Raw genomic sequence first — 23,336 nt, 5'->3', positions numbered from 1 at the left:
GCAGCAGAAAGTTCAATTTTCTAAGAAAGATAAGTAGTCTGAGATCAAGGAAGGAAAGTATGTCTAACTGTAGTAAAAGGAGGGAGTCGAAGTCAGACTGCTAGGCTTCCCCACCAAACTCCATCGCTGGGAAGCTCTGTGGCCTTGGGCAAGTAAGTTACTTCGCATCTCTAAGCCTCCGCTTCTTCATCTGTAAAAGTGAGGATAGTCACCTCCGTAAGATAGTTGTGAGGACTACATGAGATAATATATGAAAAGCCTTAGCCCGGATCTTGACAATTATTACCTGTTAAGTCTGAGCAGAAAAACATCACCAAGTTTGGAGAAGAGTAAAATAAAAATCTTGAAGATGGAAGACACAGAGGAAACATAGATTCTTGTTTCTAAGAAGTAGAGAGAAAAAAATTTAGACCAAGTTGTCATAAACTGCAGCCGATTAGAATGGAGACTAAGGGAAAAGTTAATTGGTACATTACTACAGAATCATATAGAACTAAAAAGGAAAACTTAGTCTCCATAGTCTCAGGTAAAAACAGTTAAATTAGTAGCATCATTTGGAGCTAATTGAGACATGAGAGGCAAGATGCTGGAAGATTTCCAATCAATCAGGAAGAGAAAATAGTTGGAAGAGCAAGTTCAATCTGGTTCTTCCACATTATTCAGCTTTCACAGAGTTAGCTCTTCAGAAATAGAGGTTCCATGTCTAGACTGGAAGCAACAGTGTAATTTGAAATACCAATATGTTGTTTCATCGACATGCTTAATTGTAACAACAGAATATGTTTTCTTTTGTAAAAAGATGACAGAACAAGACACCAAATATTTAGAAGACCTGCAAGATGAATTTGACTACAGGTATAAAACAATTCAGACGATGGGTAAGTCTCTCTTTTGCCTATGAGTCCACACAGGGAGGTGAAGGGAACATGACCAGGCTGTCTTCTTTACTGACAGAACTGGTAAATTGGTCTACTGCTCTAAGCGAAGTGGGTTTTTTTTGAAGGGAGGGTGCAGGAGAGGAGTATTTATTTTGCTCCCTCCTTTTCTCTCCGTATAAATATATATTTTTTTACTCACCAACTCAAAGTAAATTATAAGGCTCTTGAGAAATCACCCTTACTTCGGCATGCATCTCCAAAAACTAAGAACATTCTACCATAGAATCAAAATATCATTATCACAACTAAGAAAAGTACGATAATTGCCTAATATGATCAGGAAATTACTAATGTCATCCCTTGGCGAGTTTTTTAATATAATTTTTTTAAATCATAAAGTAGAAATGTGACTCAGTGGAAAATAGACAAAAGCATTAAAAATTAAAGATCACATGAAATTTCACTACGTACAGATGAACACTGTCAAACTGTTGTATTTCCTTCCAGCTTTTTTTCGTATATGTTCAAATATACATATCTATTTTTTCAAAAGATTGAGATCATCCTGTACATAGTTTTATGTATTGCATTTTAAATTAAAGTTTTATTTTTACGTATTTCCCTTTATTATAAAAAATCTTCAAAAAAAATTTCAATAATTTCATGTATGCCAAAATGTAAAGACATTGCAATTTATTTGACTATCTTTTCGTGGTTAAACATTGAGGTTGCTTACAATTAGGCATTTTTTAAGAAAAGGAAGGAAAAAATGAGAATATTTACAAGGTCTAAGATTTACAAGTAATAATGGATTGATCATTTAGAGTGAGTTCCAATTTGTGGGACAACTTGAGAAATTCTAATCAAGCCTAGATTAGTTAATAGGATTGTACCAATATTAGTTTACTGGTTTTGATAATTATAAATATAAGACATTAGAGGAAGTTGCATGAAGTATATAATGGAATTTTCTATTATTTTTGCAACTCTTTTGTAATTCTAAAATTATTTTTAAATAATTTTTAAAACAAATTGGATATAAATTTTTCGTTTACAGAATTATCTTTAACTATTGAAATGTTAGCTTAAAATTTATCTGGAAGGAAGTATGGATGATTGTGATCAAATGCTTAACTTTTCATCTAAGATTTAAGAGAGAGGATATTAGAAAACTTGTTTTTCCTGGCATAGATGAAGAGTGACATGTTTTGGCATCTTCAGGGTGTCTTGACTCCCATGAAAGTTTATTCAAAATATTCTTGATTTTTTGTATGTACATCTTTTCCCTTTGGAAGAAATGGCACAACCGTGGGTTTCATCAGATCATCGAAGGGGTCCGTGATTCTAAATATGTTTAAAACAACTGCAAATTTAATCAAACATTACAGTTCATTGAAAGCAGTCTCATCCCCAATTACATATGTGAACTACCAATTTTAAGAATTATAACATAATGAAATACATTAAACAGTAAGATTCTTTTGAACTTATCTTTCAGTGCTTCATGAGCATTATGAAGAATAAAAATGATCATTTTATCGTTTAAATCAAGTATTTATTTTGTTGGTTTTAAGTGAAATGAAATGTTTTAAATGAAATGAAAGATACATGGGAAATAAATTATATTCTTGCCAGTGAAAACTGGAAAGTACTAGCTAATGAAGTTTTGAGTTGATAAAATGCTATATAAGCAGGATTTTTTTGCTTCATGTAGATCTAGGAGTTGGCGAATCTGTGAATTAATACAACCAAGAATGACTTCCCAGAGACTGGTGCTATTTTGTTGAGAAATTTGGCACAATGTTGTTCTGGGGCCTCTTTCTCGCCATCACACCAGTCAGATCAGCATTCCCAACCTTTGTTTCTCATAGATATAAGTGGTTGGTGTAAACAATCACTTGCCGTGTACCAATAAAGTTTAATGTTAAAATTAAACAATACAGTGTTTATTGCACATTCCCATTTAAGAAGATGAATCATTTTGGCTTTTTTTTCTGTCAGATATTTTCCTTGATTTGCAGCTCTTTCCCACTTCTTCTAGTTTTTCTGTGAGGCTAGCCCATTTTGCAAAGGAAAAGGGAAAGCGAAGAATTTAATCTTTATTAGTTTCCCAGGCAGTTGCCCATAATTCCTGGGTATACGGTGGGGCAGGGAGCAGTGGGTAAAGGCACCAGAAGGAGTCAAATGTGATTTAATCATGGACCCAAAGGGAGGCCCCTTTCCTTTCCTACTTATGCCAACCAACCAGGGTTATTATCAGTGTAGAGGTACCTAACATGGAATCCATCACAAAAACTTTATTATCTCCTCTCTCCCTACTCCCAGCCTCCCTGCTACCCTCAAAAGTAACTCGGTATGAAGAATGGTCTTCCCTCAAGGTCTGTAAGGTAGAGAGCTCCTCTCTGGCATGCTTGGATGTAATCTTTCCTGCCAAAATGAGCAGACAGAGGCTTAAGGGCCTCATTTAGGCTCTTGCATCCTAGGATCTTAGGATGGTGGCTTACAAGACAGAGAGCTTTTCCTTGGAGAGGACTCCTAATCTGATCTCTTTTCCTGTGCAGATCAGGGTGACAAGAACAGCGCCCTGATGAATCAGGAAGTTTTAACTCTGCAAGAAATGCTTAACAGCCTCGACTTTAAGAGAAAGGTTAGTGAAGAACTTTAATTTGGCCTTCTGCCTGTTTTCTCCTTTTCCTACAACTAGTCCTACTGAAAAGAATCAAGCTCTTGGATTTTATCTGAATGAATGAACTGCACTGTTTCTGGGCAGAGTCTCATGGTGTTGGCCACGCTCCTCTTCCTAAGTTTAACAGCCGGACCTCTCTAAAGTCTTCTTATGTTGGTTACGGGGTACACTTACGGTAGCTACCGTTAATTTCAAGGTGAACATTTTACCCAATTTTATTTGCCACTGTTTCAGACATGACTGTTTTAGTTACTGTACTTAATATGCTGAGATGAGTTCTACCACACGTGTATACCCTTGGTGACTACTAAAATTTTATTTAAAAAATTGTGTTCCAGTTTCTGCTCTGAAAAATGACATTGTGCTAAGTAATTTCCTAGTTAAATGATAGTTCATTGATGACTAAACATATTCAGTCTAACCTCCTCCGAAGGAGAGGAAGAACTTTTTTCTGGCTCAATGAAATATTCGAAAAAAGGGGAAATAGCTCCATTCAATTTTCTACTTCTCTTTGAAAATAAATTCAATTGAAATTTTAATCAGTCACTGATAAATCAATAGTTCATTTCTAAAAATTCCACTCAATTTTCTGTGCAGGAATTTGTGTGAGCACAAATAAATGTAAAATTTATTTTTACTTTAATTATAAACTTAAACAGTTATATATCATATTTTATATGTGCAAATAATTAGTTCAAGATAAACTTAATGCTTTTATGCATAATTAATCTATGCTATACATTTTATGCACACCATTTTATTCTACTTTAGAAATAAGATTTTTAAGGAGAGAAGGAGCCTTGGAAATAGTTCAGTCCATTCACGTGATAGTATAGGTCAGAAGACCAAGTTCCAGCAAACTTAGATAGTTTATCCAAATTCACATAGCTTGTGGCAAAGCCAGAGTAGCAATTCACATCTTCTAATCTGTAGGCCTTTGAAAGTTATATTTCTCCACTCTGCTCCCCAAAACCCAGATAATAACTAATAAAAACTAAGACAGAAAGGCTCAATTTTTAGTCAGTACATTTTAAAATAAGTACATGAATATATTTATCACAATATAAATTAAATTTATAAATGTCTTTTTAAAAGGTAGGTATATGGCTCTATGACTACAAGATTCAATAATGTCACAGGAGTTACAAATTCAACCTATTTATACTGAAAGATATGATGAGATATTATGAGAATGTTAAATTGTGGTCATCCTTCTTCACGACGCTCTTTAATTGTAGTGGTTTAACTGTTTGAAAAGGCAGTGCTATGGCAAATAGAAGGTAGTATTTGGTAAAATAGTTGGTCAAAATTTTAACCAAGCCTTCCTCTCCCAAGTCAGACAAATTGTTTGATAGGTTGACTTATGACCGACTTTGGTTGTGTCTCATGAAAATCGCTTCAGTAGTCACCTTTCTTTTTAGGAAGCCCTCAGCAAGATGACACAAATAGTCAACGAAACGGACTTGTTAATGAATAACATGCTGATAGAAGAGCTGCAAGACTGGAAGAGGCGACAGCAAATAGCCTGCATAGGAGGTCCACTCCACAACGGGCTCGACCAGCTTCAAAACTGGTAAAAGGAATTGACTTTAGTTTCTAGTGAAAACCACAGGAAGTACAAAAGTTAGAGTCACTCAGCCAGAGAATGCAGGTTCAGACCAGACAGTCAATTCATTCGACTTATTGATGGTTCATTAGCAGCTGGGAACTCTACACATAAAAACAAATAGATGTAATTGTATAAATGTTCTTAATTTTTATCACTTTGTGGAGCAAAATAAAGCATTGATAGAAATCTACTAGAATGCATAAGAATTGTGTAATTTTCTCATTTATCAATCTTAAAAGATTCAAATGAACTTTTGAAACCAGCAGTAAATATACTTTCTTTAAGGATATAAAGAAACATTAGCTTCAAAAGCTTGAAAAAAGATATCTCGGTTTTTAAACCTGTGTATTAAGATGTCAGAGTTAAACATTAGTTTTGAGTTTTCAACGAAGTGATTTGATTTTGTATTTAAATGAAGAATCTCAAATGGTGAATTCAACATCTCATCCTCTGGCTCTGCATGCGTACATGCAATCACATGTGGATACTATCCTCTGTATTAGAAGAAAAAAATGTTGATAAGATATTCCTCTACATAAATGCAAAATAAAACTTTCTGATTGAAAGAACAACTAGAAAATAGAATGAAAAAGAGTAAAATGTTCCGTTGAAATCCGAAATTGTTTTCAAAGAGCACGATTCGGTGCAATGGAAGTATGCACTGAAAGCTCTGTCCCGCCAGGCCTATTTCTCAAGAAAAGCAGGAAATTGGGTTCATTTTAAAATGTATTGGTTTTCCTTGGGGAGATAACTTTGATTCTCTAACCTCGCTACTCTGTTGTCATGAAAACAAGATAAACGACCAAGGGAGTTATAAAGAACATAGCAGATAATGGTCCTCTTACCAAATTCAGCGGGGGTCTGACAGTTCTTTCAGCAGTGTTATGTGAGGAATAAACTAAACGCAAAGAGCTGCTGTCAGAGCCAGATGGACATACCAAGTCTGTCGAGATCTCTGCCTCCTCCGTAGCTGGAGGCCCCTTCAGTGTCCACTTCAATCTCCCTCCCAGACTTCTGGACCAAGAGTTCACCCCCATTTCTGAGGTGAGCTCATCACGTAGTGAGTAAAACTCCAAGCAGATACCTTTCTCCAGAGAAAGCCATTGATAATTTTTGGCTAATACTGAAGAGTTGTAAAAAAATACCTATTTCTGGGGGCAAGGGGAGTGGGCAAGGGGTCAGTCTCATATTGGTTTTTTTCTTCAGCGTTCTTACACATAACATTCATTATATCACATATTTTTGATGTTTTAAATGTGCTCTTTCTTTGCCCTTTAGTGAGTGCCATGTTCTTAACATATGTATTTAATGGACTTTTAAACAAAGGTTCCAGATGTTGCTCCAGATGTTGAAAATTTTATAAATGATTTTTTGTCTATAACTGAAGGTATAAATTAGAAATTATTAAAAACATTTAACCTATATCATGCATCTTAGAGAAAAAAGTGGATTGGGAAAATAAACACAAAGAACTATCACTAATCTTAAATGGAATCGTGATTAGTTTAATAATTATTTAATCATTTAATATTTGCTAAATATGATTAATAGATAAAACGGTAATTAACTGGAAAAACTGCATTTTCACTTGCTATTCAATAGCTTTACACTGTTGGCAGAAAGTTTGTTCCAACTCAGAAGGCAACTGGAGAAATTAGAGGAACAGTCCACCAAAATGACATATGAGGGCGACCCCATCCCAATGCAAAGAGCACATCTGCTAGAAAGAGTCACTTTCTTAATCTACAACCTTTTCAAGAAGTAAGTGGAGTGTTATCCATTTAAATGCCTCATGGCATCCTCAGTCCCGTGGAGCTGGAAGGACACCCTGGCTGGGGTTTGGGGGTTGAGTTGAAGGAGTGGTAGAGAAGTGTCAATCAATGAGCCTCAAGGTGAAGAGACTAAAGCTCCAGAGAGTTCCAGAAACATTTCTACTCTTCATTATTTATTCATCAACACTTCTCCCACCAACTGATTTGGTTTTCCACTAGTCAAGTCACACTACCCACCTAAAGTTCAATTTTCACATTTTAGGAAAGAAGATTTCAAGGATTTGTTCTTAAGTGCATATCTAAGAAATGAATGGTGGAACATATCTATGTTTATAAGCTCATCTAAAGAAAAAAAATACTAGTATTTGCCAGAAATCCTAATATTTAGTTTTAAAATGGCATGAAATTAACTTTCTACCTTATGTTTAGTTATGATATCAGTAGACTGGAGCTTTTATTCTTGACTCAAGTATAACAATTAAGAAATATTTACTGTTGTTACTTAGGGACAATCTTTAAGCATTTTTCCATCTCATGATAATTATTGACGAGAATTCATTGGAAAGATGTGAGCCTAATGGGAGTTAGAATGGCTTCTAAGTGTGGAAAACTTGGACTTTATAAGAGGACAACATCCTGTTCCTCTGTGGTTTTCAGCCTGTTGATATTTTCATTGTTTTCGAATGACATGCTTTATTTCCTTTTAATCTAGCTCATTTGTGGTTGAACGGCAGCCATGCATGCCAACCCACCCTCAGAGGCCGATGGTACTTAAAACCCTCATTCAGTTCACTGTAAAACTAAGGTAGGCAGAATGTGTGCTATCATTTTATATTCTTATGGAGCCACAGCCATTGCATAATTAAGGCCAATCTCTTTCATTTGACTTTCTTTATTGAGAGCCTCCTGCATGCCCAGCACTAAGCTATAGTAAATGGCCACAGAAGTGTTAAGATGAGGCCTGCTTGTCAGGAGTATTACAGTGAAGATGAGACTATGAGAGATATTAGCAAGAAAGCATGGAATCACAAGATGGAACATCATGGGATTAATTGCTGAAAAGGTTGATTGGAGAGAAGACTGGAGAGACTGGAGAATACCTAGTGGTCACTGTGAGGAAGGGCCTTGAGAAGGGAGCAGAGAGGAGAAGGGAGGAGAACTGTAGGAGAGTGAGACTCAGAAATGATGGCTTGCTGGGTCTGTTTTGTAATAGTGTGGAGCAGGAAGAGAGAGAATGAAAAGATAGATTGGGGACAGATTCTAGAAGGCTTTGAATAACCTTTCCAGGAATATAGTGGCATGTTCTTCTGCTGTGATTACCCAGTAACTGGCTAATTGTTTTTTCCATGAAAACTCTCACCATCACAATTTTAAGTATATCCTGACTATGTACCTTATTTAAAGACACAAGGCTTGGGCCAGCCCCAGTGGCCTAGCAGTTAAGTTCAGCACACTCACTTTGGCAGCCTGGGTTCAGTTCCTGGGTACAGACCTACACTGCTCTATTAGCAGCTATGCTGTGCTGGTGGCTCACAAACTAAAACATAGAGGAAGATTGGCATGGATGTTAGCTCAGGGTAAATCTTCCTCAGCAAAAAAAAAAAAGACACAAGGCTTTTGTGTTATTATGGCTTATCTGTGTATTTGATCCTTTCCCTTAGCATAAGCAACAAAAACATTTATAAATTTTTCATAATGGCACTTAAAACAATGAATTTGAGTTTGAACATTCAAAGGTTTTCATCATGCCTCAATCTGCAAGGTCCTAATGCTTTAAATTCCTAGCCACTAGGTCACCTCTGGAAAGGTGAACTTTCAGACCAGCCTGAGAGTTGGTGATGCCATGGCAGACAGTGATTTAGGTTCCCATGATAGGGTCCCTGATCACCAATCACTATTGGAACTCCGTTTTTAAAGGGAAGACATATGTTTCCAGTTTGCATTTCAAAAACCCTAATAGAAATTTCTAGTAAGTTCCTTTGCGTGAATTTTTCACCAAGACTTAAGACTCAAAAACAAATTGCAGAGGCCAGATTCCCTTTTAAAATTTCATTATTTTCAAAGTTGTTCATTCCTCATCTCCATATCTCTGTATAATCCAGAAGACAGTAACAATAAAGAGAAATAGGGTATGGGGGGGGGTGGACAGCCTCCTTTTCCTTGCCACATTCCCATAGATGATGTGCTAAGTCTAAGATGCTCTCTGGGACAGAAAGGGAGAGGAGTAGGGATTGCTCAGCAGAGTTCTAAGTGGAAGAGGTCCCTGAACAGGCACCACTTTGGATGTTGTTTGAACTCATTGCCATAGGCATGGACCACTAGTCCCTGGTTTGGGTGTTTTGCTCTCCTCCTCTGCCTGCCTGTTGGGTTCCTATCCTTCTTCTCTGTACCCTCTTCCCCACTGTCTTGATAGATGATCCTTTACTTAGTATTCAAGATTTTCCCTACAACACTTCTCTACCATGGCATTCCATCCTCCTGTTTCAAAGGACTCCCTTTAGTCATCAGCATCTTAGAGTGAATCAGATCCTTCACTAAGTAGGAGAGAGAGGAAGGCAGAGAGGGAAAACATCTTGCCTTATTTCATACAACCTCCTCACCCCCCACTCCCAACAACTGCACACTTATATTCCAAACCCTGAAACCAATCCTGGGACTTTTAAGGGACCGTGGCTACATTCTACCCACCCTTTTGTTTGGGCTGTATGTTGTCTATGATTATATTCCTTTAATACCTATCAGTTGCTTATCACCGTACTCTACATTCCATCTATTTAGCTGGACTTCTTATGTACAGCCATGTCCACACTTGTCCCTTCCCCAAATCACTCCATTAGTTCTCCAGCACTGGAGCCATCCTGGGAACATGTGAGGAGTTCAGTACAAGCTGAGTGAATGAGTGAGGTTTGAGATGAGTGTGTGAGTAAATGAATGAATAATGAGTGAGTGAATGAGTATCTTTGATACTGGACTGCACCCACAGAGAGGGAAAATCAGAGGGTACAGCTCTGAGGAGTTGGGGAAGCCAAAGAATGAAGGAGGAGCTGTCTTCAGAAAAAGGAGAATTAGAAAAATCGTTATTCTGGGGCTGGCCCCGTGGCCGAGTGGTTACATTCGTGCACTCTGCTGCAGGCGGCCCAGTGTTTCGTTGGTTCAAATCCTGGGCACGGACATGGCACTGCTCATCAAACCACACTGAGGCAGCATCCCGCATGCCACAATTAGAAGGACCCACAACGAAGAATATACAACTATGTACTTGGGGGGCTTTGGGGAGAAAAAGGAAAAAAATAAAATCTTTAAAAAAAAAGAAAAAAGAAAAATCGTTATTCTGACCTTTAATCTCTTGTTTGTTTGAAGTTAGATCTTTTTCAGCGATCAACATTTTTGCTGTTACTTAAATATAGTGTGTTTAAAGATTGCAAATGCATTTGAACTGGAATTTTCCATATTCTTTCAGAGGCCTAGACTTTCTCAGTGTTTCGCTACATAACAGTTATCACCAAAACATTTAGTTTTACTAAGCTTACAAAATGTTTTTTTTATAGTACGAGAATAAAAATGAGCCATAGTAATAGATTTACAAAGAATTTTTCTTGTATTATACATCTAAGCCAAATTTGGGCTTTAGCCAAAATATATAGCTATTTTTCTGACCCAACCAACGTATTATCCAACACACATCCACTGAGCAATATGGAAACACTTTCCAAGTGTGTCAGTGTGATATTAAGTGGCTGATGTCAATATTAGTGACATGGCAAACTAAAGAGGAATTAGATATTTTTAAAACACACTGATATGTAACTGGAGATAATATGTTTGATTTATATGTGCATACCATAAATATATTTAAATCTTTAAATATAGAAAGGCTTTTAGAACTTTTAATTTTTATCATTGATTCTTTATGTGTCTTTTCCAGACTACTAATAAAATTACCGGAACTAAACTATCAGGTAAAGGTGAAAGCATCAATTGACAAGTAAGTTTCTAATTTCATTTTGAAACATGAAAATGTAAGACTTTTTAAAAAGAATTGTCCTTATTTTATAGAATAATTTCAACCTTTTACATTTATTTCTCTAACGTTACATATCAATGGACTTCAAATATTTGACTTGGAAGTTGAAACATTTAACATAACTCCAGTGAAGACTTACTTAAAAAAATCTTACTATAAAGACTTGAAATGAAATTTTATGTATTATCCTCTGAAGTATTATAGAAAGTTTTTACTAGATCTATTAAATATCTCATTTTAAAGAATCTTCTTGGTTTTACAGGAATGTTTCAACTCTAAGGTAAGACATTTACTTTAGAATTTTTTTGCTATTCTCATAAATATATTTTACCTGAGACCATGTAAATAACTAAGATTTTTCTCTCTAGCAATCGAAGATTTGTTCTTTGTGGCACTCATGTCAAAGCCATGTCCGTTGAAGAATCTTCCAATGGGAGTCTCTCAGTAGAATTTCGCCATTTGGTGAGTTTGGCAGTGAAATTACACAAGTTTTTTTTTCCCCCAAGTCAGGCACATCTTTATTAGTAGGTCTTATAATTCAATATATTTTATTCTTTAGTGTTCCTTATGTGAGATTAAGGGCCATATTTAGAAATAAACCATGCATCATCGAGGAATTAAAAATGGTAGAAAGAACACTGAACCTTAACTCAGAGAGTCTGAGTTCTTAACAATGGTGACATAGTACCTAGATATATGTAGTCATTGGTGGATATACCTTGATGATAATGACAAAGATAATTCGTCTTATAATGGATAGGCATTCATGGTTTCATTTTTTAAATCTCCCCAAGAAGTGACACCCAATAACATGCCTAGCTAAAGGCGCTTTCATTTTGAGAGGATTAGCTTGGGGACATAGGCTGTTCCTGGGTGTGACAGCTGCACACAGTTTGCCTTAGCATGTCTAGAAAGTTTCTGACCCAGCCTCATCCTGTTGTTTCTTGTTTTTACCACTTCCTCTTAACCTAGAGTTCTATTCCTGCTTTCTTTCTAATTCTTTGCGCAGTTTTTAGATTCCCAAAGACTCTACTGCTTTTCTTCCCAGAAACATGTCACTCATCTGGTTTATTAGCATTTAGGAAGCGTCTCACCTGAATGTTGGGGCAACAGTGAATCAGCCTCAAAAGGTCTTTCTAAAAGATAAAATTTAAGTTAACAGAAAGATATCTGCAAACACAAATTTATACTCTTTTATTTTATTTTTTTGTTTGTTTGGTCTTCAATATTGAAGAGTACATTTCTTTTTAACTGAATCCCTCCCGTGTGAGGCTGCTAAATAAATAAAATGTGATGAGGAGTCATGTATTATACAGCCTTATAACTAGCACTCTTTTTGCTTAGGTTCAATTCCTATCCTTAAGGAACTTTCAGTAATGGGCAATGTTTGGTAATAAGTGAAGCAATAAGAGGTCCTTAACTTAGAGATGACTATCGCCCGAAAAAGTCATGTGGAAAAGAAAGGACAAGCAAGGAACATGCCGAAAGTGCTTAGGTCTTTATTCCAGCAGCTGTAGTCTATGTGATGGTAAAACCTTAGCCTTACAGGGCTCTTGTAGTTGCAGAGCATTTTTACAAATATTATCATTTCGCATAATAACTTTAATCACTTTTTAATACAAAAGCAAATATAGGAAATCAGAGAAGCAAAATTTTAAAAGTACCTATTATCTCACCACTTTGAGGTAACACTATTAACATTCTTATTTTTATGTTTTCATTCTTTTTTCTAATACAGTTTTTTTTAAAGTGGGATCAGATTTTACACACTAATTTGTTTCCCAGCTTTTTTTCCCATTGAGTGATCGACATCATGAACATTTTGGGGTCAGCAAGTCTCCTTCTGCTCTAATGCCGTTTAGTAGCTCACTGTGCCGTGTGGCACACTGCCATCCAGTCCTCTGTGCTAGACTTGGTTTCGCAGGCATTGGGCCTCATCATGGCTTAGCTCAGATGGCACTTTCCAGATACAAGATTCTAAAACATCCCAGCGTGATTTCCTCTTTCCAAAATGTTGGCTAGAAAACACAGTCTTCATGATATGCCCACTTGCTCCCTTGTCATATTGAAAGTTCCTGAAGCAGCATCCCACGAGGGGAAACCAGAAGCTCCTTTCTGTTGAATCTGGGCAGCTTGTCAGGTTTCAGTGAGTTAGAAGTCATCTGGGCTGCTGTTCTAGAAGTCAAAATTATGACCAAGAAAAACACTACAATAGGTTTGGCCAACCTGCTATATAGCTGATAATGCTTCTCCATCTAAACACTGTTGTTTTCTTTTACAAGCAACCCAAGGAAATGAAGTCCAGCACCGGAAACAAAGGAAATGAGGTAGGAAATGTTTTCTCCAAGAGAAATTGTGTAGGAAATAATCCTCTAACATCTTGGTTTTACAAAACTCTTAAACTGCCCTTTACATTTTTATATAAAGTCAAATTCATGTTTCTCTGATAATGAATGTGAAGCTTGATATTTGCAGACAGTATAAGAAATTTTGTTTTAAAAAGGAGAAAATAGAAATTGCATGTTATAACACCCTCCTAAGAAAATGACTATTAACATTTGGTAGACATGATTCTAGACTTTTATCTATGTATATATTACTTTAAAATATATATATACATATTGTTTCATAACCTGCTTTTTTTTCAGCTAGCAATATAAGGTGAACAGCTTTCCATAACCTTAAATACTCTTGGAGAATGTTTTAAAGTGGTTGCATTGTGCCATAATTTCTTTAGTTAGTCCTCTACTATTATTAAATATCTTAAAATCACTCATTTTCCACGGATAATAAGTAAGTCTCAAACATCAGGACACATTATGTGAAAATCAGAAGTGAAAAACAGTCCTTTTACTTTACGGTATCAATTACCTTGCTCTCATATCTAAGGTTTATATTTCACTGAATGAGCTGATTAAAAGAATAAACTGATGCTGTTTGAGTGTTCGCATTTGAGTCGATAAATGAGAGGGTGTCAAATCCTGGGTTGGAAGTGACCTTGGAGATCGTGTCTTTGGTTGGCCTAGATACCAGGGCATATGGCTATGCTCTGCAAATTTGGAATTAGAGAACCTAGGTTTGAGTTCATGCTCTGACAGTGATGAAAATGCAGTTCTTCACAAATGATCTGATAGAGAAATATTGCACGTTTTCCCTCAGAGATCAGGGTGGTAATGCCAGTGCTCCCTGCTCAGAGATGCTGTGTGTGTTAACCGCCTGCCTGATGCAGTTGTAAAGCGGTGAGGCTTATTTCTGGTGTGGTTGGTATGGATCCAATCTCCTGGCTTTGAAGTCATAGCTCCTAGGAGAAAGCTCTCTGAGTTATTTGAAAGGAAAAAGCCCTTTGTAAGTCCAGCATTCAACTACAATCAGTCCAGCCCACCCCAAAACCCACCAAGATCCATCACAACAAGTTTAATGCCCTACATTTTCCCTCCCAAGAATTCTTCATTCCTTTAATTGTGTCTTAAAGATCATTTGCCAAATACCACAGCCCCACCAGAGACGACCTAAGCCTTCCTCCCAGGGTAGGACTTTGGCTTAGGGTGGAGCTGCCAGCAGGTCTCTTCAGCCCAAGATATCGCATGAGCACAGCTTTTGAGTTTAAGAATACTCTAGTAAGGGGCTGGCCCGGTGGCGCAGCGGTTAAGAATACTCTGGTAAACCAAATAAGTGGGAGATATTCTCCCACCTTATAGAATTCCATAAAGGTTTTCCAGATTTCCTAATGGAAACATTAGCACATTATAAATAAAAGCCCATTTCACCATCTCACTGGAATTTTGGCCAGAGTGGCAAACATTTCATTCAGCGTGACATCCCTGAATAGTATTTACTAAGTCTGAATAGACTGAGCACAATGCTTCTGAACTTTTCTTAAGTAAAACAAATCAAACGGGAGTAAATCTAAATAGCTCAGCTTTTCAGCACATGGTCATCTTTATGAATGTAAAATCAAAATCTTTACTTGGATTTCCCTAGAGATGGAAATCTAAGTAAATCATCTTCTTCTGTAAAAATACCCTAACCGATGTCTTATTAACACTGCCTACTTGTATTACTTTGAATTCATTTCCTCTTGTTTGTTAATAACAAAATCATATAATCATATCAGAATGATTTTATTTTTCTCTTTTTTTCAAGTTTGCTAAATCAGGATAATTTTATTTTAAGCTATTTTTGAGCTCCCCCTATTGATAGAATTTTGATATGACTGTAGGTACATTTAAAACAGACCATAGACTTGGACGTTGTTTTATGTGCTATAGGAACAATTGAGAAGTCCCAGGATATGTGAAGTGGGCTCATGAACACAAGCCAAGCAATCAGGAGCTTGGCCAGACAGTAGGGATGATGGAAAGAAAGTCAGGGAAGAGCTGGGGGGATCTGGCGATGAGGTGGCTTCATAAAGTCCTGGGGCCAGGAACTGTCGTAACCAAAGTTTCAGGAAAACAGCAAGCTAGGATGTCATAACTCCATTTTCAAATTTCAAAAAGTTGCTGTTTCTTATCTCTGGGCACCTGTGGCAGGAGTTCACAGCCTGATAAGAATTTTTTTTTAACAAATCCTCGTGTGGCATTTATTGTATACTGGGCACTAACAGCTTCACTGACATTTATGTAACTCTTGGGACAATGCTCTGAAGTAGATACTATTAGTGTCATACTTATTTCAGTTAGGGAACTTGAGGCACAGAGTGGTTGGGTCAAAATTCAAACCATGGCTGTCCGGCTCCCGTGTCCATGCTCTTGACCACTATGCCATGCTGCCTCTGGGATCATAAAACCTTCCTGGGAGGAGCCGCATTGGTTGGCACTCCTCTTTGGCCCCGTGCACCCCTTTATCTCATCACGCCCTTCCATTTGCTGGGATTCCTGTGAGGGAGATCTCTGCAGGTTTGCGGTAGCTTCTCAGCCTCTCCTCTCCGCTCCCGCTGCTGCTGCTGTCCTCACTTTACCCACCCGCTCAGAAACCACACAGCTACCTCCCACCAGAATCCTTACAAAGTTTGGAAGGAATTTAAAGTAACGCTTCTTCAGAAAATGTTATCGACCCCTCCCTTAGCTCCTGCCTGCATCATGGGGTGGTGGAAATAGCACCTTGTTGGGCTCTGCCTCTTACAGGCAGCTGACCTTGCACAAGCCACTTCACCTCACTAACCCCCATTTCCTCACCTGTAAAATGGGTTATCAAGTTAGCCCGTGCTTCACAGGGTTGTTGGGAGGACCAAATGCGATAGATGGTGCGTGTGAGAATCAACTGCGCTGTGCCGGGCAGGTGTCTGCTACGGCTCTTCCTGATCAGCGCTCCAGGCTGCCCCGTCTGTAAAGGGCAGTGTTTACACAGGTGGGGACCTGACTAGGACAGACTGCTGATCCTTATCCTTCTCTGCCCATCCGCCAAAGTGCTTGGCTGGAGATGTTCCCTTTCAGGGGCCCCTGATCACATCCCTCTTCTGGCTGGCGGTCCCTGGAACCTCAGAGCACTATGTACGCATGCCCCTTTTATGGGATAACATGGGTTCTTACCACCACCTTACTGACCCCCATCCCCATCATACACACACACACAAACACACACACACACACCTTTGGGTCCCTCACTTCTGCTCTTGTGTTTGTGAGAACTTGGATTAGATACTTACTAAATGATCGAGAACATACCAAGATGTCATGAATGATAGTTTCCCTAAGGTCGCCACTCCAAACCTCCTTAGAATTTCGGCACCTCATGGCTGTTTGAGATTATCCAAGAAGAGAAGACGTGTCAGGATGTGCAGGGACTCCCGGCTGTAGGATTGGGTGAAGGGAGGAAGTTGCACTGGACTCATGCTGTTCCCAGAAGACCCGGAAAGACATAAGAGGTGACTTCAGAGCCATCTTTGGATTATGGGTTTGAGCTCTGGGTCCCCCACCCCTGTTTCAGTCAAAACTGCTCTATTCTATGCATTTTCCAAATTGGAACCCAGGTGGGAAATTTCCTTTCAGAATATGTTCTGAGGTTAAAAGACATTTGAAAACCATTGGACTAGACAATCTCTGAATCTCCTTTGCCTAGGATTCTATAATCCTCAAAAGTGCAACCTAGTGTGTGGTCTTCACATTTTTTTAAATGAATTTCATTTTAAGAATTTGTTTTGGAAGTTCATAACACCTTTTGCGGAATCTGCAGACATGCTGTTATAAAATCAGGGTTAGTAAGTACTGCCTCTTTCTCGCACCGTTGTTCTTTTCTTGGAAGAGTCACCATGAAGAAATGATTGCAGCACCCAGCAAGTGGCGAAACTTTGAAGCATCAGACTGTCCCTGGAAAATAAACATCCCCAGGAAGCAACCTTTCCCGGGGGTCCTTATCTGGCAGGAGGCTGGCTAGAGAGGAACTGTTGAAATGTGGAGACTGTTTGAACGGGGAAGCTGGAATTGCAGTCTCTCGAGATTGCTCTGTCGGTGGGCTTTAACTGATAAATGACAGTTTTAGCCACAGACTGAAGTGTTAGGTAATTTTGTTTATGCAGTGGAAAGTCATGAAGCACAAAGAAGCTATTAGTAAAGCTTGGGTGGCTTGAGTTTCATTTAACAAAATAGCCAAACAGATGTTCTTTCAAGGTTCAGCGTTTTCAACACGGATACGCTAGTCACACGCCAACCAGCCCAAGCATTTTCACAGGAAGTTGATTTTCTTCTGAACTATTTTAAGTAGTTGCAATACTTTTTAAAGACAGACATCGGTGCAAGAGTAACACTACAAACGTAGGCTTTTTATGCAACACCCTCCGTGCAGTCCCTTTGTTTTATGGGCTGAGAATTAGTTGTCATTTTACATTTGTTTCCTATGATTCTGTGAGTGAGGTCTTCTCACATGTGATTGTACCATTCTTTCCCCTCTTATCCTTGTTTCCCAGCATCTAACGCAGTGTCTTGCACATGATAGGTACTCAATAAATATTCATTAAGTGAATGGGTTATTGTAATTGTTTTCTATTCCACATAGCTTTCCACGTGCAACATTATCATAGATTATCGCTTGTAAAGAGACAAGCAAGAAATTTAGATGAAAATCATCCTTACCCATGTTTTCTTAGCAGAAGTTTCCTTTCAAGTCAAAAGCCATAGCCATTTGTTAACAGATTCTAGGTTTCCAAGGTGTACTATTAGGCCCTGAGCAGAGGACACAAAAAAGAACCTGGTAACAGCTATATCTACTTTTCATTAGGTTGTGTATTTTTTCCATGTGGAGCCCTGGTCAAGTTGTTCAGCCAGTTTTCCAGTTTCTTAGCAGATTATCCAATGGATACTTTTCTTTAGCAGCACAATATAGTCAATCCAGTTATAATACTCAATGCCATATAAGATAAATATCATAAATGTGGATATTTGTAAATCCATAATCATCTCAGATGATGAGAATGGTTTTTAATACAGACATTAATGGTGCGTGTTATCTATGATATTTCCCCAGTTTGTAAGGAATGGACCCTGGGAATGTGAAATTGAATAGTGTCTTGGCTTGGACTACCCTGATAAAGTAATAAAGACTATGATTGATGGCCATGCAAGCTCTGAAAATTAACGATGCTTCCTTTTGTCAGAAATGCTTTTCTCCAGTTAGGTGTATTATATGTCAGCTTCCTTCCTGGATTTCGTTCTAAATGTGCCTCACAGTTGTGTCAGAGGTTTTAAATAAATGTTGGAAATTAGTTTTAATCACTGAGTAAACCTCTCGCCATCCACATTCCAGTTCAGTACAGTAATATCTAAAGCACAAATCTTTTTCCAAAGTTAATGGACAACCCTGAGCATCATTGCTCTGTCTGTGGAGTCCTGGATTCTCACACTTTGAATGGTAAACACACAGGTGCCATAACTCAAAGATCTGAGGAAATTACCCATAATGAATGATCATATTAGATTTACATTTAATCATATAAGTTAAACAATAGAGGCTAGAATGGGGGACGGATGGGATCACATACTCAAAAGGCTCCCTTTGGTTGTCCTCCAGCTGTGGGCCTCTCTACAGAGAAAGATGTCTGTGGTGTCAAGGCAATGTGCTCACCCAGAGTCCGGGTCCGCAGAAGACCTCAAGCCTACTTCCAGGACCCATGTGGGCCTCTTCTCCAGGTCTACTCTCCCAGGCACAGATGGCACCATCAGTGCAAACATTTCTGCACACAAGCAGAGGCTGGGAGCCACACTGGTCATTTGAGCCTCTCACAGAGGTGGAAGAGAGGTGGGTGGGCAATGGTTCAGGATGGCCATGCTCTCCCCAGGCCAGTATGTTCCAGTGGGACTTTGAGGACTTAAAACCCGGCCAATTAGGTCATCTGAAAGCTTAGATGTCAAGGCAGGAGGCTAGAGCACATTTTAACAGTTTGTTAATTTGATTTATAATGGTTAAATATTTAGACATATGGTATGTGGGTCTCCATCTGTGCACTTCCCTCCGGCCTCTCAGATGTTCTACACAGGCTTGTATCATCGTGTCTGCCATTGAATTCAGTGAGAATGTGAAAGGCACCCAGTAGTGAACGTGAAATTGTGAATTCTTCATTTGTCTCAGTGCTATGCATAGTGTAAGCACCCGATAGGGCACTGAGCTCTTCTTTTGTTTAAAAAATGTGTTTTTTGTTCAACTTGGTGCCTAAACACAAGCCAACTGCTTCATCTCATGCTGAACCAAAGAAACAGCAATTTATTTATTCATTTCAACATAGGGGAGACGGGGATGACTGGCCGTTTGGTGTGTTGGATGTCCTGGGAGTAATTTAAGGGGTGGTCTGAGGGCATTTTCATTAAGATGACTTTCTACTAACCCAGTAAGAAGCAATCCCACTGTAGCGAATCTCACCACCATCAGGCAATGTGAGGTACTTCATGATCCAGCCCAAGGGAGAGAGCAGAGATTTTAATTCTCTACTTTCTTCCCAGTAACAAATTCTAAGTTAAACACTCCTCATTATCAATAAAGTCTTCCTCATGTACTTGTTACTTATATCATCATATTAGAACTATTTTTATTTTTTCAAATGTAATACAAATGGATTCTGAGCCGTTGTTAACACATATTAGATCTCTCTTTCTCCTGGAGCCAACTCTGCCACCCCCAACCCCACCCAGACTTTTCTATTCTAGATAATTCCACTTGTGTTCACATGTTCCCACAGGGCTTATTTTTTTAATTATTTAAGCATTCTATACAATCTCCAAATTTTCCACCTCACTTTGAGACTAAACACAATATGCATATACCACAGTGAGAATAATCACCTCACAAATTCCACCCAGGGTTCTTGTTAAAATGCAAAATCTGATTCAGTGGGCCTGAGATGGGGCCAGAGATTCCTTTTTTCTAACAAGCTTTTAGATAATGACAGTGCTGCTGGTACTGGGCACATAGCAAGGTGCTGTAAGATTTCATCAGAGAAAAAGAGCAATTTCTGTCCCACTCCAGACCCACCTCCAAGAGGTGATCACTTTTTGAGCTGTAAATATCAGGCTAATATTGATATTTCTTGATTTTTTTAAATTTTATACATTTAACTTCTGAATTCTTTCTATGAAAGATTAAGCTATGGCTCTCTTATACCAGCTCTATATACATATACATTTCCCCCATCTTCACAATGTCCTTGTATAACATATTTGGTTTAATCAATATGTTCAATGTTTATATTACTGTGATTATATAAAAATTGTTAACAGCTGAGCTATATAGCATAGTGTTATTGTATTGCCATTCTTGTATTATTTTTAGTTTTCGCTGGATTTATTAGTTGCCTCAATTTTTAAAATTTGATCAATGTATTTTATCTATCTGTCACTAATGTAGCCTCAAACTTTCCTCCAGAACTAGAAAACTCCTAGTAAAATGGGCAAACATGTAAATCTGAGGATTTTTTTTTGGCAACATCCCTCTAGGAACTGTCCGTCTCTTGCCCCAATCTGGGAGGGTTGCTCTCTGATCCCGTTGCACAATTGTTTTCTGTTTTGAGGGTTTTTTTGAAACTTCCTTTCACCATCATCTTAGGGAGTCCCTCCCCTTTCTCCTGGCTGGGTTCATGTCCTCCTTTTTCTTATTTACTGTCTCTTTTTTATTAGAGAGACTCTTCCAGTAGATTCCAGAAATTCTTTGTAATTCTTTATAATTCGTACAAATTCCTTGTAATTCATGTAGTTCTAGATCACTAATTTCAACTGCTATATAGTTTTTTACCCTGTAAATACACACAATATATTTAGCTATTCTATTGCTGAACAATTTTAGCATTCTAAACAACGCTGCTGTAAACATTCTTCTCCAATTAAAATTTTCCTACATGTCTTTTTTTACATGAGTGCAAGAAATTCTTTGGCCTATCTATATATGACAAGAATTTGGGATGTGCATCTTCTAGTTTATTAGATATTTAGAAATTATTCTCTGAGGTGATTGTAGCAATTTCCATCAGCAGTGTAGAAGAGTTACCATTGGATTATGCTGTCATTTCCTCCACTCCATTTTCTCTGTTCTCTTTCAGGAACTTCTGTAATTTTGTTGTTAGAGTTTGTGAATTAATTCTTTATTTGTTATCTTTTCTGTATTACTTTTTATTGCTTTGTTTTTTTGCTTTACTTTCTGGGACATTTCCTCCATCCTACTTCCAGTCCTTCTACTGACTTGTCTATTTCTCTTATTATATTTTTAGTTGTTCATTATTATTTTCTGAATGTTCCTTTTGATAGCATCCTATTCTTGTTTCACTCATGTAATATATTTGTTACATCTGTAAAAATATTAATAAGGTGTTTTAAATATCATTCAGAACTTTTTAATGAACAAAATATATATACACAGATAGAAACAAAAGTAGAAGGGGAAATACAATGAACCCTCATTTATACATCACCCAGCTTCAACAATGATTAACATTTTGCCTATTTCATCTATTTTCCCACACATACACATGTTGTCTAGAGTTCTTAAATTCCAGGTAGTAGACCATCTTATTCATTGGTGCTTTTGTAGGATCTCTTATCTGGAAGACAAGTTTTTAAAAACCTAACCACAATACACTTATCACAAAAAGCAAACATAACAATTTCTTAAAAATCTTTCCTTAATAAAATTCCATTACTTGTTCAAATTTCTCCACTGTCTCAAAAGACCCTTTTACAGTTGGTTTGTGCAAATCAGTATCCATGCAATGTTCCCGCATTACAATTGGTTGATTTGTTCTTTCTCATGCCATTTATTTGTTGAGCTGATGTGTAAAGCTGAGCCTGATGTATGTTTTCTTATTATAGTTTTTTTTTAACTTTTCATTTGCTTTTTGTATTATCTCTTTTCTCCGAGTTTTTTGCTGTTGATTTTTGTATCTGTATTTCAAGTGAGAGGCTTTGTCAAATGTTTGATGATCTTTAGCTTGCTGTTTATGTTTAAGAGAAAGGCACTAAAAAACAAGAGGTTCTGTGTGCGTGGTGGGAATTGCAAACTGAAGGGTGATTATTAAGACCTGGCTGTCTCATTGGGGGACCCCCAAAGGCAGTATCTTAAGTTGTCTGCCTTGGTCTGGTCCACTTCCCAGACATCTTTTCTGGAGATGTCAAACAGAGAAAGGGGCATGGGTTTCCCATTGACTGTTATAGGATCTTTCTCTCTTCAGCACAGCACCTCACCCCTGCCTTCTGCTTGGCCTTGGATCCACAGTGCAGAGAGCCTCTTTCTAGTTCCTCTGGTTCATCCGCTCCAGAGAGTAAACCTACTGTCCCCTGCCATGGTCCCGGAGGGGTGGGGACCTCACTGCACGGGCTGGGGCTTCTAACTGCTCCTCCTGTTCAGTCCGCTTCACTCTCCAGCCTCGGTGGGCTCAATGCTTCTAATTCCTGGGTCTGAGACACACTGCCCCTTATTGCCACCCTCACTCCACACTCCCCTACCTCTCACTCAGATCCAGATTACGGTTTGACTTTATTGGAAAGTAAATAAAACTCTAGCTGTCACTTTGTTGACATTTCTGGAGGGAGCAGAGGAAAATCCATGTTTCCCACCTACCATGTTTAACCAGAAGGAAATCTTGCTTTCTTTTTAAACAAATTCATTATGACACTGACTCGTTCTGTTATATGTGCACACATATGGCTTGTTTCTATTAATGGTTAGTAAGTCAAAAGGACTAATTTCCAAAAATTAAAAATAAAGAATGTTATTTGTCTGAATTTCAGCTGATGAAAATATGCTGGAATCTTAAAAGTCAGAAATTATATTGTTTTGGAGGCTTAAAATAATTTTATTTGTGGAAACGAAGATTTCTCAGACTCTGTATATATTCTAAATAACTTTTAAAATAAGAGGGAATGTTCCATAATAGGGAATGTTTGGGGGCGTTTAC

General features: G+C 37.9%; 1 protein-coding gene across 1 annotated transcript in view; it reads left to right on the top strand.

Moving 5' to 3' along the window:
* Positions 1 to 23,336, top strand: part of STAT4 (signal transducer and activator of transcription 4) — a 94,437-nt gene that overhangs the window by 60,478 nt on the left and 10,623 nt on the right. Inside the window, exons 6-14 of the mRNA XM_014837545.3 lie at positions 800 to 878; positions 3,440 to 3,525; positions 4,986 to 5,137; positions 6,776 to 6,934; positions 7,658 to 7,750; positions 10,871 to 10,930; positions 11,232 to 11,249; positions 11,338 to 11,431; positions 13,252 to 13,296. Of these exons, the coding sequence (XP_014693031.1) occupies positions 800 to 878; positions 3,440 to 3,525; positions 4,986 to 5,137; positions 6,776 to 6,934; positions 7,658 to 7,750; positions 10,871 to 10,930; positions 11,232 to 11,249; positions 11,338 to 11,431; positions 13,252 to 13,296 (786 nt within the window). The remainder of the gene's footprint in view (positions 1 to 799; positions 879 to 3,439; positions 3,526 to 4,985; positions 5,138 to 6,775; positions 6,935 to 7,657; positions 7,751 to 10,870; positions 10,931 to 11,231; positions 11,250 to 11,337; positions 11,432 to 13,251; positions 13,297 to 23,336) is intronic.

This window comes from Equus asinus, chromosome 4 (assembly GCF_041296235.1).
Source record: "Equus asinus isolate D_3611 breed Donkey chromosome 4, EquAss-T2T_v2, whole genome shotgun sequence".
NCBI classification, from domain to species: Eukaryota; Metazoa; Chordata; class Mammalia; order Perissodactyla; family Equidae; genus Equus; species Equus asinus.
Note: the sequence above shows the minus strand (reverse complement) of the source record. Positions and strands in the feature narration are given on the sequence as shown.